Source organism: Macrotis lagotis, chromosome 1 (assembly GCF_037893015.1).
Source record: "Macrotis lagotis isolate mMagLag1 chromosome 1, bilby.v1.9.chrom.fasta, whole genome shotgun sequence".
Lineage (NCBI taxonomy): Eukaryota > Metazoa > Chordata > Mammalia > Peramelemorphia > Peramelidae > Macrotis > Macrotis lagotis.
In genome coordinates, this window is record NC_133658.1 from 923,740,262 (window position 1) to 923,755,435 (window position 15,174).

General features: G+C 34.5%; 1 protein-coding gene across 1 annotated transcript; it reads left to right on the forward strand.

Annotated features, from left to right (window-relative positions):
• Positions 1–13,677: 13,677 nt before the first annotated feature.
• On the forward strand, positions 13,678–14,646 carry LOC141509678 (olfactory receptor 2AJ1-like). The gene has a single exon (XM_074219397.1). It carries the CDS (start codon positions 13,678–13,680, stop codon positions 14,644–14,646), a length of 969 nt encoding a protein of 322 aa, XP_074075498.1.
• Positions 14,647–15,174: the final 528 nt, after the last annotated feature.

The window sequence follows — 15,174 nt, forward strand, 5'->3', positions numbered from 1 at the left end:
AATTATATTATCTTGATTATTTTCATTTTGCATTTGTCCAATTGTATTTTCCAATGATTTGTTTTCTTGTTGCAACGTGCTAATTGTCTTTCCTAAATTTTCCAATTGATTTATAACTCCTTCCTTATGTCTTCAAGGAAGTCTTTACAAATATCACAATTTGTTCAGCAATTTTCCAGTTGATTGATATTCACTAAATATACAATTCTTTGTCACCACAAACAGAGCTGCTATGAATATATTTGCATAAATGGAACTTTGAATTATTTTTGTGGTCTCTTCAGGGTATAGACCCATTAGTGGTGGAGCTGGGTAAAAGGGTACACTCATTTTTATTGCCCTTTGGGTGTAATTATGCATTGCTCTCCAGAAAGGTCAGATGAGTTCTTAGCTCCACCAATAATGCATTAGTGTCCCAGATTTCTCATAGCTCTTCCAACTTTAATCATTTTCCTTTCTGGTCATATTGGCCAATCTTAGAGTTATAAGGTGGTTCCTCAGAGATGCTTTAATTTTAATTTATCTAATCAGCAATTCTTTAGAGGAATTTTTATGTATCACTTAGATTTCCTCTTCTGTAAATTGCCCTTGCATATCCTTTAACCATTTGTCAATTGTGGAATGGCTTATTTTTTTAATTTGACTCAGTTCTCTATATAATTCAGAAATGAGTACTTTTTCAGAAAAACTAGTTGTAAAAATTACATCCCAATTTCCCACATTTCTTTCTATCTTTGTTACAATGGTTTTGTCTGTGCAAAATCTTGTTAATCTAATATAATCAAAATTATTGAGTTTGTATTTAATGGTGTTCTCCATCTCTTCTTCAGTCATAAACTGCTTTCCTTTCCATAAATATGATAGGTTCAGTATTCCTTGATCTCATAGGTTGCTTATAATATTGTCTTTTATATCTAAATACCAAACCCATTTTCATGTTATCTTGGTAGAGTGTGAGATGTTGGTCTAATCCAAATTTCTGTCATACTAACTTCCAATTTCTAAGAAGTTTTTATTGAAGAAAGAGTTTTTATCCCAGAAGCTTTGCTCTGGATTTTTCAAATAGCAGACTACTATAATCATTTCCTGTTATCTCATTTGCACCTGGTCTATTCTACTAATCCACCACTCTATTTCTAAGACAATTTCAGACAGTTTTAATGACTGATGCTTTAAAATATAATTTTAGATCTAGTAACACTAAGCTACCTTCTTTTGCACTGTTTTCACTAAATATCTGGAAATTCTTGACTTTATTTCTCTGTATGAAATTACAATTTTTTTCAAGCTCAAAGTAATTTTTTGAAATTTTGATTGGCAGAGCACTAAAGAAGTATTTTAATTTTGGTAGCATTGTCATTCCTAATGTATTAGCTCAACCTATCCATGAGCTGTTGATATTTGCAGTTATTTAATTCTGATTTTATTTGTGTGAGAAGTGTCTTGTAGTTGTTTTCAAAGAGTTTCTGAGTCTGCCTTGGCAGGTATACTCTCAAGTATTTTGAATTGTATGAAGTTACTTTGAATGAGATTTCTCTTTCTAGGTCTTGCTACTGTCTCTTGCTACTAATATAAAGAAATGCTGAGGATTCATGAGGGTTTAGTTTATATCCTGAGAATTTGCTAAAGTGTGCTAATTGTTCTTAGTAGTTTTTTAGATGATCTTTTAGGATTCCCTATATATAAACCCATGTTATACGCAAAGAGTAAGGGTTTTGTTTCTTCATTTACAACTCTGAGTCCTTTAATTTCCTTTTCTTCTCTTATTGCTGAAGCTATTATTTCTAACACAATAATGAATAGTATTGGTTGTAACAGGCATCATTGTTTCACCCAGATCTAATATTGGGAAAGTCTGTAGCTTATGCCCATTGCATATAATGCTTGTTGATGGTTTCAGATTGAAGCTGCTTTTTATGCTAGGGAACAATCCAATTATTCCTATGTTTTCTATTGTTTTCAGTAGTAATGGGTGCTATGTTTTGTCAAAGGCTTTTTCAGCATCTATTGATATAATCATATGATTTCTGATAGTTTAATCAACTATATCAATGACAAACCTAACAGTTTTTCTAATATTGAACAACCCTGAATTCCTTGGATAAATCCTGCTTGGTCAGATTGTATAATCCAAGTGACAACATCATGTAATTGCTTTGCTAAGATTTTATTTAAGATTTTTGCAACTATATTCATTAGGGGGGTAGGTCTATCACTTCCTTTCTCTGTTTTGACTCTTCTTGGATGAGGTTTCAGCACAATATTGGTGTCATAGAAAGAGTTTGGCAAAATAAGTGAAGAAGGAACTCTGCCTAAGTGTTTATATAGAATAGGAAATAATTGTTCCTTGAATGTTTGATAGTATTTACTTGTGAACACATCAGTCTCCTGTTTCATTAAATGAAATGTCCATTCATTTTCCCTAGAATGAAGGCTCAATTTTGCTATATAATGAATTCTTGACTGCCTTCCAAGCTCCCTTGCTCTTTGGAATATCTCATTTCAGGCCCATTGATCCCTTAATGCTGATGCAACCAGGTCCTGAGTAATCCTTACTATGGCACCTTGGCATTTAAATTGTTTTGTTCAGGATGCTTGCAGATAGTTCTTGATAGTTCTGGAATTTGGCCATAATATTCTTGGTGATTTCATTTTAGGATCCCTTTCCAGATGGAAATGATCAATTCTTATAACTATTATGCCCCCTGATTCCATGATATCGGGGAAGTTTTCTATCATTAAATCCTGAAATATTGAGTCCAGGCTTCTTTTTTTTCTCTTCAGTGTTTTCAGGAAGCTCAGTGATTCTTAAGTTTTCTCTCCTGGATCTATCATTAAGGCCAGTTGTTTTGCTGATGAGGTATTTTACATTTTCTTCTATTAAAAAAAATTTTTGTTGGTTTTGTTTAACAGATTCTTGTTGTCTCATGAAGTCATTAGCTTCTACAGATCTTATTCTTTTCTTAGAGAAGAATTTTCTTCTTTTATCTTATGCAACTCCTTTTCCAGTTGGGCAATTCTATTTTTGAAGGAGTTTTCCATTTGCTCAATTGTAATTTTGAGAGAATTGTTTGCTTTTTGCATTTGTCCAATAGTATTTTCCAAGGATTTGTTTTCTTGTTGCAAGATGTTAATTTTCTCTTCAGTTTCTTTACCCATTTTTTTCAAATTGATCTTTAAGCTACTTCCTGATTTCTTTGAAAATGTCTTTCTGGACTGGTAAGCAATTCATATTCTCCTCAGATCTTCTAGATGTCTTTGGGTTTGGATCTTTGTTTTCAAAGTAATTGTCAGTGACCCCCACCCCCCTTGCTAATGGCCTTTCTTCATTTTCCTAAGATCTTGTTTTGTGTGAGTGGCCAGTTCATAAATATTCTGTGTTGAAAAACATGGGTCTTTGCTCTCTGGGTTTAGTAGATACAATTGGGCTGACCAGTAGGGGGTGATAGAGACTTTCTCTAGAGTGTTAGTGATCTTTATTTGAGTCCCTCTCCCTAGGTCTGGAGGTGGTGGAGGGCCCAGCTGAATACTGTTATTCTTGCAGAATGTGGTGTAAGCCCTGGATCTAGAATGTTAATCTTTCTATTCACCTGATGGAGCTCTGCTGCTCACAGCTGAGCCTGGGGATCATTGTGGGAGGGGTGTTACTGTGTTTGTTCTGGGAAGAGGTCTCTGCTGAAAGTATGGAGTTCATAGCCCTGATATGTATATATGTTTGTATTTCATTTTCTTTTCTTTTTTCTTTTTCTTTTTTCAAGTCAATGAGGTTAAGTAGTTTGCCCAAGGCCACACAGCTAGATGCTTATTAAGTATCTGAGGCTGGATTTGAACTCAGGTACTCCTGACTCCAGGACTGGTGCTCTATCCACTGCACCACCTAGCCACCCCTGTCTTTCATTTTCAAAAAAAGACTGCAACATTAGGGAGACGATGTTATGACAAGTATGTGAATTAGAATCGAGTGAGAGGTAACTGTGCTAAATCGCCAGATTCACATTCTGTTCCAAGGCCATCTGTGTCCAATGACTGGATATGAGATGGGCCCAAAAGTGAGGGAATCAGAGTTCAAATACTTGCCCAAAGTCACAGTGCTATTAACAATCATGTGTCTGAGATGGAATTTTAACTCTCCCTTCTGAATCCAAGGTCAGTTCTCTATCCACTGTACCACCTAGCTGCCCTTATAACAATATTGGGGGCTTACAGCATGTTTGATTGTGTCAGATCAGGCCAATAGGAACTTGGAATGCTCAATCACAGATTGGACACAAATAAACCATGTGAATAACTTGGGTAGATACTCTGAACTTGTGCATCTTGTGTTTCCTTTGGAATACTTCAATTCTTCTTGGATCATAGAAGATGGACATACCCTCAGAGTACATAATGCTGTGTTGCCTGTGACATTATCCCAATATTGTACAACCAACTTCAAAGTTTTTAATAGAAACCTTGAGACAATCCTTTAATTATCTTAGCTATTCATTCCCCAAATTTGAGTTCACCATAGAGTCTTTTTGGCAACTGTTCATTGGACATTTGAACACCATGGTCAGTCCATTGTGATTGGGGTCTCTGTAGCAAAGTTTGAATGCTTGGCAGTTTATTTTGAGGAAGGACCTCAGCATCTGGTAAATTTTCTTGCCAAGTGGTCTCCACAATCTTACTGAGACTACTAAAAAGGAAGGAGTTCAGTTTTCTGGCATGGCAGTGGGAGATACTCCAGGTTTCATGCTTATAGAATAATAAGAACAGCACAATGACTCTGTTGACTTTCATTTTGGAAGTAATGCATCTTCTCTCTTACACATTCACTCAGACTCTCCCAAAGACTGAGATAGCTTTGGAAATGTGTGTATCAGACACATTATTGATGTGTATCAATGGATAGTGTACTGCCAAGGAAATTAAATTTATCTACAGTTAAAACCTATGGTTCCTTATATGGTTGGTATGGTGCTAGCATATAGAGAAAGTGTATTTTCTTGTTTTTAACTTAAAAGTCAAAATTAGTTTAAGCAGCAGAATTGATCCATATTTAATGTATCTCTGCTTCAGATTCTGCATTGAGTACAAAATCATCTGAAAATAGAAAATAATGCAGCAGTACTCCCCCCATTTTGGCCTTGGCTTGCAGTCTTTTCAAACTGAAGAACTGATCAACAGTATAGAAATTGGCTTTGGGGTCAAATGAATGCTCATTGAAGTTGTTTGACAACATCACTGAAAGCTTCATACTAAAATGCATGGTAACAAGGATACAGTTTTATGTCACTCCACTGGAGTCCAGTAATTCACAAAAATATCATACATTACCTAGAACACGGGAAAGTGTGCTGTCATAAAACTGACATATAATACTAATGAACTTCTCTGCACAACCAAATTTTTATATAATTTTCCAAGAATTACACATAAATGATAGTTTCTAAAGTCTAATTCAGATTTGACTCTTTTCTGCACTTTGTCTTTCTCCTATTATTGCTGGTCAGCAAACACCATATCAGCTATTCATCTACCATTTTCAAAACCACACTAGCTCTCAGGTAGGTGACGATCTTCCAGGTGAAAGATGAGGTTGTTAAGGAAGACTATGGCAAGGATTGGAACTACTATGTTTAAAAGAGAAACACCCTTGTGTTTATTACAGGATTATCTATTCCATTACATTTATAAAGATGGACAGTGGTGGCATCTGTAAAATTCTGGGGTATAAAGTTCTCATTTTAATTAACCTGAAAAATTTCAGTTAGCTTTGGTATGAACTCTGGACCACCCACCTTGCAAATCTTAGCTGGGATAAAACCAGCTGCAGGTGCTTTGACATATCAAAGGAGTCCAATGGTATTCAAAACCTCTTCTTCAGTAGGAACTTTAGTTAGTGATGGATTGGCTTCAACTTCAAGCAATGAGTCAGTAGCTTCTGCATTGAATTAGCCTGATCTGCTAAGAACACTATGGAAATGTTCAGCCCATCTTTGGGATCTTGCCTCTATCTCTAAACATGTGACTCCATCAGCATTGAATAATAGACACCATCTTTCTTTGGCTCACCTTCATGGCTTCATAAAAGGACTTTGGCTAGTTACTATTCCCATCAAACTAATTTCATCTTATTTAGTCAATAATTCTACTTCTCTCTAAGCTTCAATTGTACTTTTCTTTGATGGAATTAAATATGTATGGTCTTCCATGAAATAGACAAACTACTGGTGAAATTGGTGGAGTTCTCATTTTCTGATTAGGAGTTTCTGTATCCCATCATTCTCATAAAACCACATTTTATGGGCCAGCTCGGTGCTGCAGTGGATAGAGTATTGGTGCTGGAGTCAGGAGGACCTGAGTTCAAATCCAGTCTCAGACACTTAATAATTACATAGCTGTGAGACCTTGGGCAAGTCATTTAACCCCTTGGCCTAGCAAAAACTAAAAAAAAAAACCTAAAAACCAGGTTTGATGTTTCCTTATCAGTAAAATAAGCTGTAGAAGAACAATGGCATGCCTCTTCTTTGCCAGGAAAACCTCAAATGGAATTCAGTAAATCAGAAAAAAGCTGAAAATGACTGAATAGCACATTGTGAACCAAAGTAAATATTGGTATGAGATATTATAATAATAATCCTGGAAAGATCTTTTTCATATATTAAAAGTGGTTTGGGGTTTCATATTCTCTTCAATTCTTCATGAGAGATAACTTCTTTCTTTAAGCCTTAGCCCTGGGATTCAATCCTAAATGAGACATTCTCTGAGGCTATCAATTCTTGGCATGCTCCCCCTCCAGAAAACCCTTTGAATCATTTGTCTTATTTTTTGAAGTTTATTACAGGGCACAGGCTTCTATCTCCCTCCCCTATTATGTAAATTACTTCAGGGAAGGTTCTGTTTCAGGTTCAATTTGTATATTCAATGCCTAGCTCATTATTGGGCATATAACAAACACTTTCCAATGTATGTCAATTTTAATTGAAATCCATTAATTTCAAATAGTCCTGAGCAATGCTTCTGTCTTGTAAAAGTCATTCTTAACCAAATGCTATGGAGGAACTGCCCAAAATTTTAGTCCAAGGGGGATAATCTAAGAAATAATGTGTCTCCATTTGGATTGGGGAAAATCTTGAACTTATGTCCTTATGGAATCTTGTCAGTTAAAACAATTTTGTAAAAGATTTTTTAAAAAGCCACCATTGAACGGAGTGATGATGAACATTGAGTTTCTTCCCTGTCCCTGACCTTTATTTCCTCATTAATTATAACTTTGACTTTCCTGGGAATAAATTGATTTACAGAGAAAAAAATTAATTTTTTATGCAATCCTTTAGTTATACAAGCTGTCATTCACACAACTGGCACAGCACTTGGAATTCCTCATTTAGTCCCATAAGGAAGTCAGTTTTACAATGTTTACTAGTAGAATTGGTGTGCAGCTCAAAATCTATCCTGGAAGCACAGTGCTTTGTGTAATCCAGATCACTTTGATTATTTTTTATCTAAATGATGTAGTGAAGAGAACAGTCTAAAAATCAGGAAGACTCATTTTCATGAAATCAAGTCTGGCATCAAGACGCTTACTAGCTATGTGACCCTTGGGAAACAATGTATAAGTATTTGCCTTAAGTAAGTTCCATAAAGAAAAAATGAGCTGGAGAAAGAAATGGCAAATCCTTCCAGGAATCTTACCAAGAAAACTCCAAATTGTGTCACAAAGGAGGCAAACTCAACTTAAACAACTAAACAACAAAAACAGCCTACAGTATTTGAGAAAACCAAATGAAATCATAATTGTAAATCTTAAAGTCTTTTGTAATTGTTATTATTAATTGGAATGAACTGTGGGGTGTCCTTGCATCCCCAGTTCCTTTAGTTACAAAAATATTTGGTGAAACATTTATGGGCTTATATAAAACATTCAGTTGTTCTGTAAAGCCAGAAGGTTTTACCTGTGCTAATAGGTTCTCTGAAGACCATAATAAATCTCAAAGGAGACTTTAGTTCTGCTTCAGAGCAACAAATATGCTTCAGTTCCAACAGCAGTGACTTGTTTCTCATGCATCCTTGGACTTTAGAGTTTTAGTGGAAAGTGAGAAAGATCCAGGACCAGCATTCACCTCCTTCATTCTTACATTATTCTTCTACCAAACCATTTTGCCAAAGTGATCAGGCAAGTTACTAAAAAAAATAAGTTGGAAGCAAATGTTTAAAATTGTGTCAGTGTTTTTACACTTTATTTAATATCAAGTGATTGAGAATTTTCTAGATTGAATATGGAACTACAGGTAAGGACTAGGGTAGACTTGTAGATATAGGAGACTGGTTCATTTGATTTCTGACTCTGTACAGCTTCTCAAAATAATCTGATCAAAAGGTAATAATAAGCATAGCAGTATCAGTAAGTTATCTTTTAATTGTGCTCTGTAATCTTTAACACTTGCAGTACCAGGTACATTGCAACAAGTTTTAAACAATAATTTGTTTCCCAACACTTTACATACTTATGTTTCATGATTTTCACAACAAATATGGAGTAGTCATTATCCCCTTTTTTATTGATGAGATCAATGAAACTCAAAGAGGGTAAGAGAATGGTCTGGAGTCACCTGATTACTCTAGGTTCAAGTTCATTCAACAAACTCATTCATGATTCTATTTCCAATAGACAGCATTGCCTCCTCTTGAATCCTAGGACCATAGCTTTAGGGTTGAAATGGATTTTAGAAGTCACATATTTCCTTACTCTTTTTACTCTAAATTTATAAATAAGAAAATTGAGGAAATACAAAGTGAATTGAGTTTCTCATTATCATGGAAGTTGTAATTTACAAGATAAGTAGAACTGTGAATCTCATACTCCAAATCCAGTACTCTTCTTATTTTATTGTTACGTTTTAATGAGAAGAAAGTTTACATGTGCACTATCTACATGAAGCTAGTCTGTAAAGCTGTTTGAAATGAAAAAAAAAACATGACTGAGGAGTCAATCTAGTAAGCAAATCAGTTTCCTTGATGTCTTAATGGTTCTCTTTGGTTATTCTGGAATTTTCAGTTCAAGAGCTGAGAGAGACCTTTGAGGTCAGTTTGTTCAACTCTAACCAATAAATAATTCAAGTTAGCCCTTTCCATTATTCCCAGAACTTCTTTTGACATTTCTTCCTTCTTTTACATTAAAATGCTTTCCCTAAAATACTTATGCAACACTAGCAAATTCTACCATTAATTTCTCTAATTCTCAGAAGTTTCAGAATTGGAAGTAACTTCATTGAGCCTGGAAAAGTGTTGTTTTACACGGTTCATATATTTGCACCAGTTAGATTGTCACTCCTTTAAGAATCAGAGGTAAGTGCACAGAAGCATAGATAGCTCAGGAGATGAAATAAGAATGGGGAAATGGGGTATCTTTTAGGTAATACCTTCTAGTACCATCTGTGTCAAGAAACAGAAAGATGCATAGCCCTTTTTCCTCTGCACCAATTTGATTAAGTTCTTTTTTTCTTTCCATTCAATGCATTGACTGAATTGTGGAGACGGTGGAGGATTGTTTTCTCTATGCAAGAGGATATAGTCTATTTCATCTGGGAAAAAAATGTAAGGCTTAGTAGGAGTTGATATCCTTCTTTTTAGCCCAAGTACCTTTACTGAGAAAAATTGATATTGCCTAATTTCTGTTAAAGGCAAGGAGATAACACTTCTCTAGTGTTTGCTAAGTTCAAATATAAAGTTGTATTTATTGGGATGGACTATTTGATTAATCTTATCAAGATAGGATCATAGACTTAGAAATGGAAGAAACATAGATACAAGTGATTCTAATTCTGTGAATCCTCAAATTATAACAATGTAAAGAATATAGGGTTACAATAACAAAACAAATATATAGAGAATAGATATGAAGTTTTATTCTCTGAGATTTATCAATAAGCTTATATACAGAGATCATCCATGATGGCCACACAGACGTGGGAAAAAATATATGTGTTTTAAGAAAAATAAAGAAAAGAGAAAATAATTAACCTCCTTAAGGGACTAACCATAGAAATTGCAGAGCATCTTACTCAAAACTTATGTACATAGATTATCATCTAAAAAAATGATTATCTGGGAAGATTGCCTCCTTATGCCCTGCTCATTGTCCTCCTATGCTTGTAATTTACATAAGGTGAAAAATCTTAACATTTAAATAGCGAGCAATGTCACCCATATCAAGTCTAGTATTTTCTAAAGGGAATTTGTATTCTTTCACAATACAGTTATGAGAAATTATTCTTTCAAGTGCCAAAATTTCACTAATTCTACTTATATTTACAACTTAAAATTTACAACTGATTTGTAGCAGGGTAAGATGCTTTTTTCCCCCATTTTTTTATTCTCCAGAGTCAAATAGCTATTATGGAATTGATAACAGATTTTAATCTGCTTCTTCCCATCTCAAAAATCCACTTTCTTCTCTTCCACATTCTTTTCCTAGTATATTTTGCCAATTTTAGAAAAATTAAATTCATTTCTATGTCTCTAAGGATAATACTTTCTAGAAAAATCTAACATGTAATTTGATTGCTCTAGTAAAATACATCCTCCACAGTCCAAAAATTTCTTCAAAATCAATTCCTCTTCATGAATGACTTGGGTGATCCCCTGAAAGCAGATTTCTGTCATATATGATAGAAAAATATATTCTAAGATCCATTTGCTTAAGAAGATGGTATCATAGGAGCATCAGTTATGATTAAAAATAGCATCGCATTAGGAGGCTAATTGCACTGAAAGCAAATTTGGTTATCTTTTCAGTTTTGCTCAAGATTGACAAAGATGTAGAAATATCAACAGTCAGTTTTCTTAATTTTTTTAATCCCAGTTGTATTTATAGAAAGAAATTTTGCAAGGAATTTTATGGAATTTGTGTAAGATAAAATATTGAATTTATTGTGATTCTAAATGAAACAATAAGCTGACTTAATTAAACAAAGCAATTAAGACAATTTTCCTTTAGCTTCTCTTGGGTAAAAGAGCAAGAGGAAAATAAAGGGAAAGACATGGTTGAGCTGATCATCATGGAGAGAAATGAGATATGATCAGTTTATATTTGGCTTTCATTATTCCTGTCATGGATAATGTCTTTACTGCTGGAAATAACATATGAAAGAATGAGTAATAGAGTTTTTATTTGTCAGAGTTAAAGAGGACACAATTTTGTAAGAGAATTTATTCATGTATTCAATTAGGCTGGCTTAAATAATCATAACTTAAGATTGATATCATTTTAATATCCATATGTAATTGGCAAAGATAATAATCATTTGTTTTCTTCTAGAGCAGAAAAAGATCAGTATGAACAAATCATAGTTTTTCCAGAAGCACTGAATGGCTAGGAGAGTTATTCTATAGGCAAGACTGAATGTTATACAACTGACACTTTGGAATTGTGGTGCTAGAGACATTTAAGAGACTCTAGAATAACAAGCCAGTTGAGTCAGTCAGTACTTAAAGAAATTAAATTTGAGTAACTCATTAGAGTGTCAAATACTGAAGCTGAAGGTTAACTACTTTGGCTCAGAAGATGGGACTTAATGGGAAAAAAGTCACTGCTGTTGAGAAAGATTAAAGGCAAGAGGAAAAGGGGATAATAGAGAGTGAAACATATGGAAAGTGTCATGGAAAAAATCAACATGAGCTTGGGCAAACTTCAGGAGATAGTAGGTGATAGAAGAATCTGACTTGTTGTAGTCCATAGAGTCACTCAAAAGCTTATTTGACTGAATTGAAGAACCCACATCAAACTATATAGAGAGCTCTTTAAGGATTGCAAAGTGCTTTCCTTAATTTGATGGCTCATCACAAGACTGTGAGGTACAATTTTTCCCAATTTACAGAGGAGAAAATAACTTCAGAGAGCTTAAAGTGATTTCATCAATGTCACATATCTAGAAAGTCACAGAGCCAGTATTTGAGAATATATTTCTACTCTGCTGTTTAGCCTATTATTAGATGCTTAGCTAAAGAAAGAATTGGCAGATGTGATTGTTGTAACAGTGACATTTGATATATTGTGGTGAATTGGAAAAATACCAAAGGATTGGAGGAAGGCATATATTGGGTGAATTTTTCAAGAACAATGGAAGAGAATAGAATCTATAATTTAGAGGAGTATGAACTTGACCTTAGTTTGAGGAAAAAATTTAGAGAACATGCGTGCACACATGTCCCCTCAAAACAAATCCAATTCACTACCTTGTCTTGTTATCGTCTCTGATATCAAAGTCTTCTTCAGGAACAAATGACAAATATCATAACACCATACCACCATATATGTTTTTATATGTGCATACATATATAAGCACATATAAATTCATGGTGGAAAATGTTGGAAAAGTAGATCCCTAAGCTATTTTGAATGATAGACTGGGCCTAAGTTGTGCATGATAGGCTGATTCTAAAAAAATTGAACAGGAAAGGATTAAATGGAGCAATTATATTATTAAATGAGAAATGACAAGAACTACTGCAGAGGATGTTAGTGGGGATGGAAGATGGGAATGATATGAACACTCATCTTCTCGGCTGAATAATAAACAATGTGTACAGCTGAAAATGTGTAAGAATCCTCTAAACATATAGAAAGGTAAGAAAACTAAGAAACAGGGTACAGGGAAGGTCATTTAGAGACCAATATAGATTAGGATCTTAGAGGGTACAGCTAGGGGGGGCATTCAAAATCTTCAAGGAGTAGATGGGAAGGGAAGTGGGAGGATGAAGAGTCAATAGAATGTAACAGGGAGAGGATGAGAAAGAAAATGAGTAAAGTGTGTGGAAATTCAATAATAACTCTAAGTTTACATATGAATAGGATTTTTTGCAGCTTTCTTTGTCTAAGCAAAGACCTGGTGATTGCAGAGATCCCCATGAACTGGGAAAATGACTGAACAAGTTGTGGTGTTTGGTTGGGTTGCAATACTACTAAAATATAAAAAATATCAAGATCAATGATCTTAGAAAGGCATAAAAAGTCTTGAAAAAAATAATTTAGGGTGAAGTGAATAGAAACAAGAAACGATCATATATAGAAGTAAAAATAGTGCCTTAAGAATGCCTTTGAGTATTAATATTACTATTGAGTATTTTTATGGATATCTTTGTTTTGATCTCTAAATTGAAAATAAAGGTAATTTTCAAAAGATAATGGTCATGGTGATTATGAGGGTCATGATAATGATATGAATAAAACAGTCCTTGGTTGGTTCAGGGAAATTTTACTACTACTGTGTTTCCATATTTTACAAACAAATATTTCTCCCCCAAACTTCCATTAGTATATGAGCTCTTCATTGTATTGAAAAATGTTCCATACTCTTAAGTGAAAGGAAAGACTAGGCACTGAGAGGCTGACTCAGCTTCCTGATTGTCTATTAATCAAAATGATCAAATAGGAAAGGAACAGGAATGTAGAACTACCCAGATGAGTCACATTGATTTTTTTCAGCAATTACTTCAATGAATTGGTCATCCCAAGTATTCAGTTAACTGAAGTGATTAATTTAATTGATTTCCTTGACTTGCAATTTATTAGCCTAAAGCAATTAAATAAATCCTTTAGACATTCCTTATTTTATAGTCATAGACTCAGTCATAGATTTTGATTTTATTTAATCCTCTCTTTTAAAAATTTATCTTTTGCAGAACAGGTGAAAAATGGGAATAATTCCAATGCAGAGGGAAAGGAATCAGACATTTGCAAGAGATTTCATCCTATTAGGATTATTGGATCCAAACCATTATGGATTTCTATTCTTGTCACTTATTCTGATCATTTTTATGGTTGCAATAATGGGAAACACAGTCTTAATTCTTCTTATCCACCTGGATATCCGGCTCCACACTCCAATGTATGTCCTTCTCAGTAATCTCTCCTTCACGGATATCTTAACCATCTCCAATATTGTTCCCATGATGGCCATTAACTACATATCTGGCAGGAAATTCATCACATTTGCAGGTTGTGGGTTCCAGATCTTCCTGTATGTCATCTTTGTGGGTGTTGAGTGCCTTGTTCTCACAGCTATGTCCTATGATCGCTATGTAGCCATCTGCCACCCACTGCGTTACCCCATCCTCATGAACCATCGAATCAGTGTCCTTATGGCTGGTGGCTGCTGGCTTGGGGGCATCATCAACTCTATAATTCATACTACTTATGTTCTGCTTCTCCCATTATGTGGCCCAAGGACAATTGAGCACTTTTTCTGTGAAATCCCAGCTATATTGAGACTATCTTGTATTGATACATCACAGTATGAAGAAATAGTCTATGTGAGTGCCATATTCTTCTTCCTAATTCCTTTTTCCATCATCCTTTTCTCAAATGGGCAGATTCTCCGTATTGTGCTTCATATGAAATCTAAAGAGGCCCAGAAAAAAGCCTTTTCCACCTGTTCTTCCCACCTGGCTGTGGTTGCCATGTACTATGGGTCATGTATCTTTACATACATGAGACCAAAATCCTATCATACTCCAGGTCAGGACAAGGTCATAGCCATCTCATATACCATTCTTGCTCCCATGCTTAACCCTGTCATCTATAGTCTCAGAAATAAAGATGTCTTATGTGCCCTGAAGAAGGTTTTTAGCAAAGCTATTAGTCACAGAAATGAAAACCTTTAAAAATTAGACTGAATGCCCAGGGATGATCTATTGGAAATGTGGAAAATATTCAAAGTAACATTCATGTATTTGGTGTGTTGAATGAAATTACCGTTAAATGTATGCCAAAATCAACTAAACTAACTCCCCTACAGATATCTCAAAGGAAGATCTAATTATTCAATTTTCTCCATGAATTTTTATCCAATTTATGTAAAGATTGATGTTATTAATTATTTTTCATTTCCTCCAGTAGACATCAATCTCATTTGTAGATGCTAACAACCTGATATTAAGATAAGTTTCAAAACATCTGTGATTCATAGCATATTTTTTCAACATGATTTTATCAAGATGCTAACAAACTGCATCATTATTGGGAGCATCAATTGACAGTATAATACTATCAGTGAATTCCACCTTGGCCAACTATCTAGAATCCAACTACTTCATACTCAGCAGGGCCTATTCTGAAATAGCAAATTGTTCACTCATACAAGCACACATACAGACTGGTGTTTTCCACTGAAAAAAGAAAAGAGTTTTCCC

Bases quoted from the DNA above. Each gene is read 5' to 3' on its own strand.
- LOC141509678 (XM_074219397.1), top strand. From the start codon at position 13,678: ATGGGAATAATTCCAATGCAGAGGGAAAGGAATCAGACATTTGCAAGA.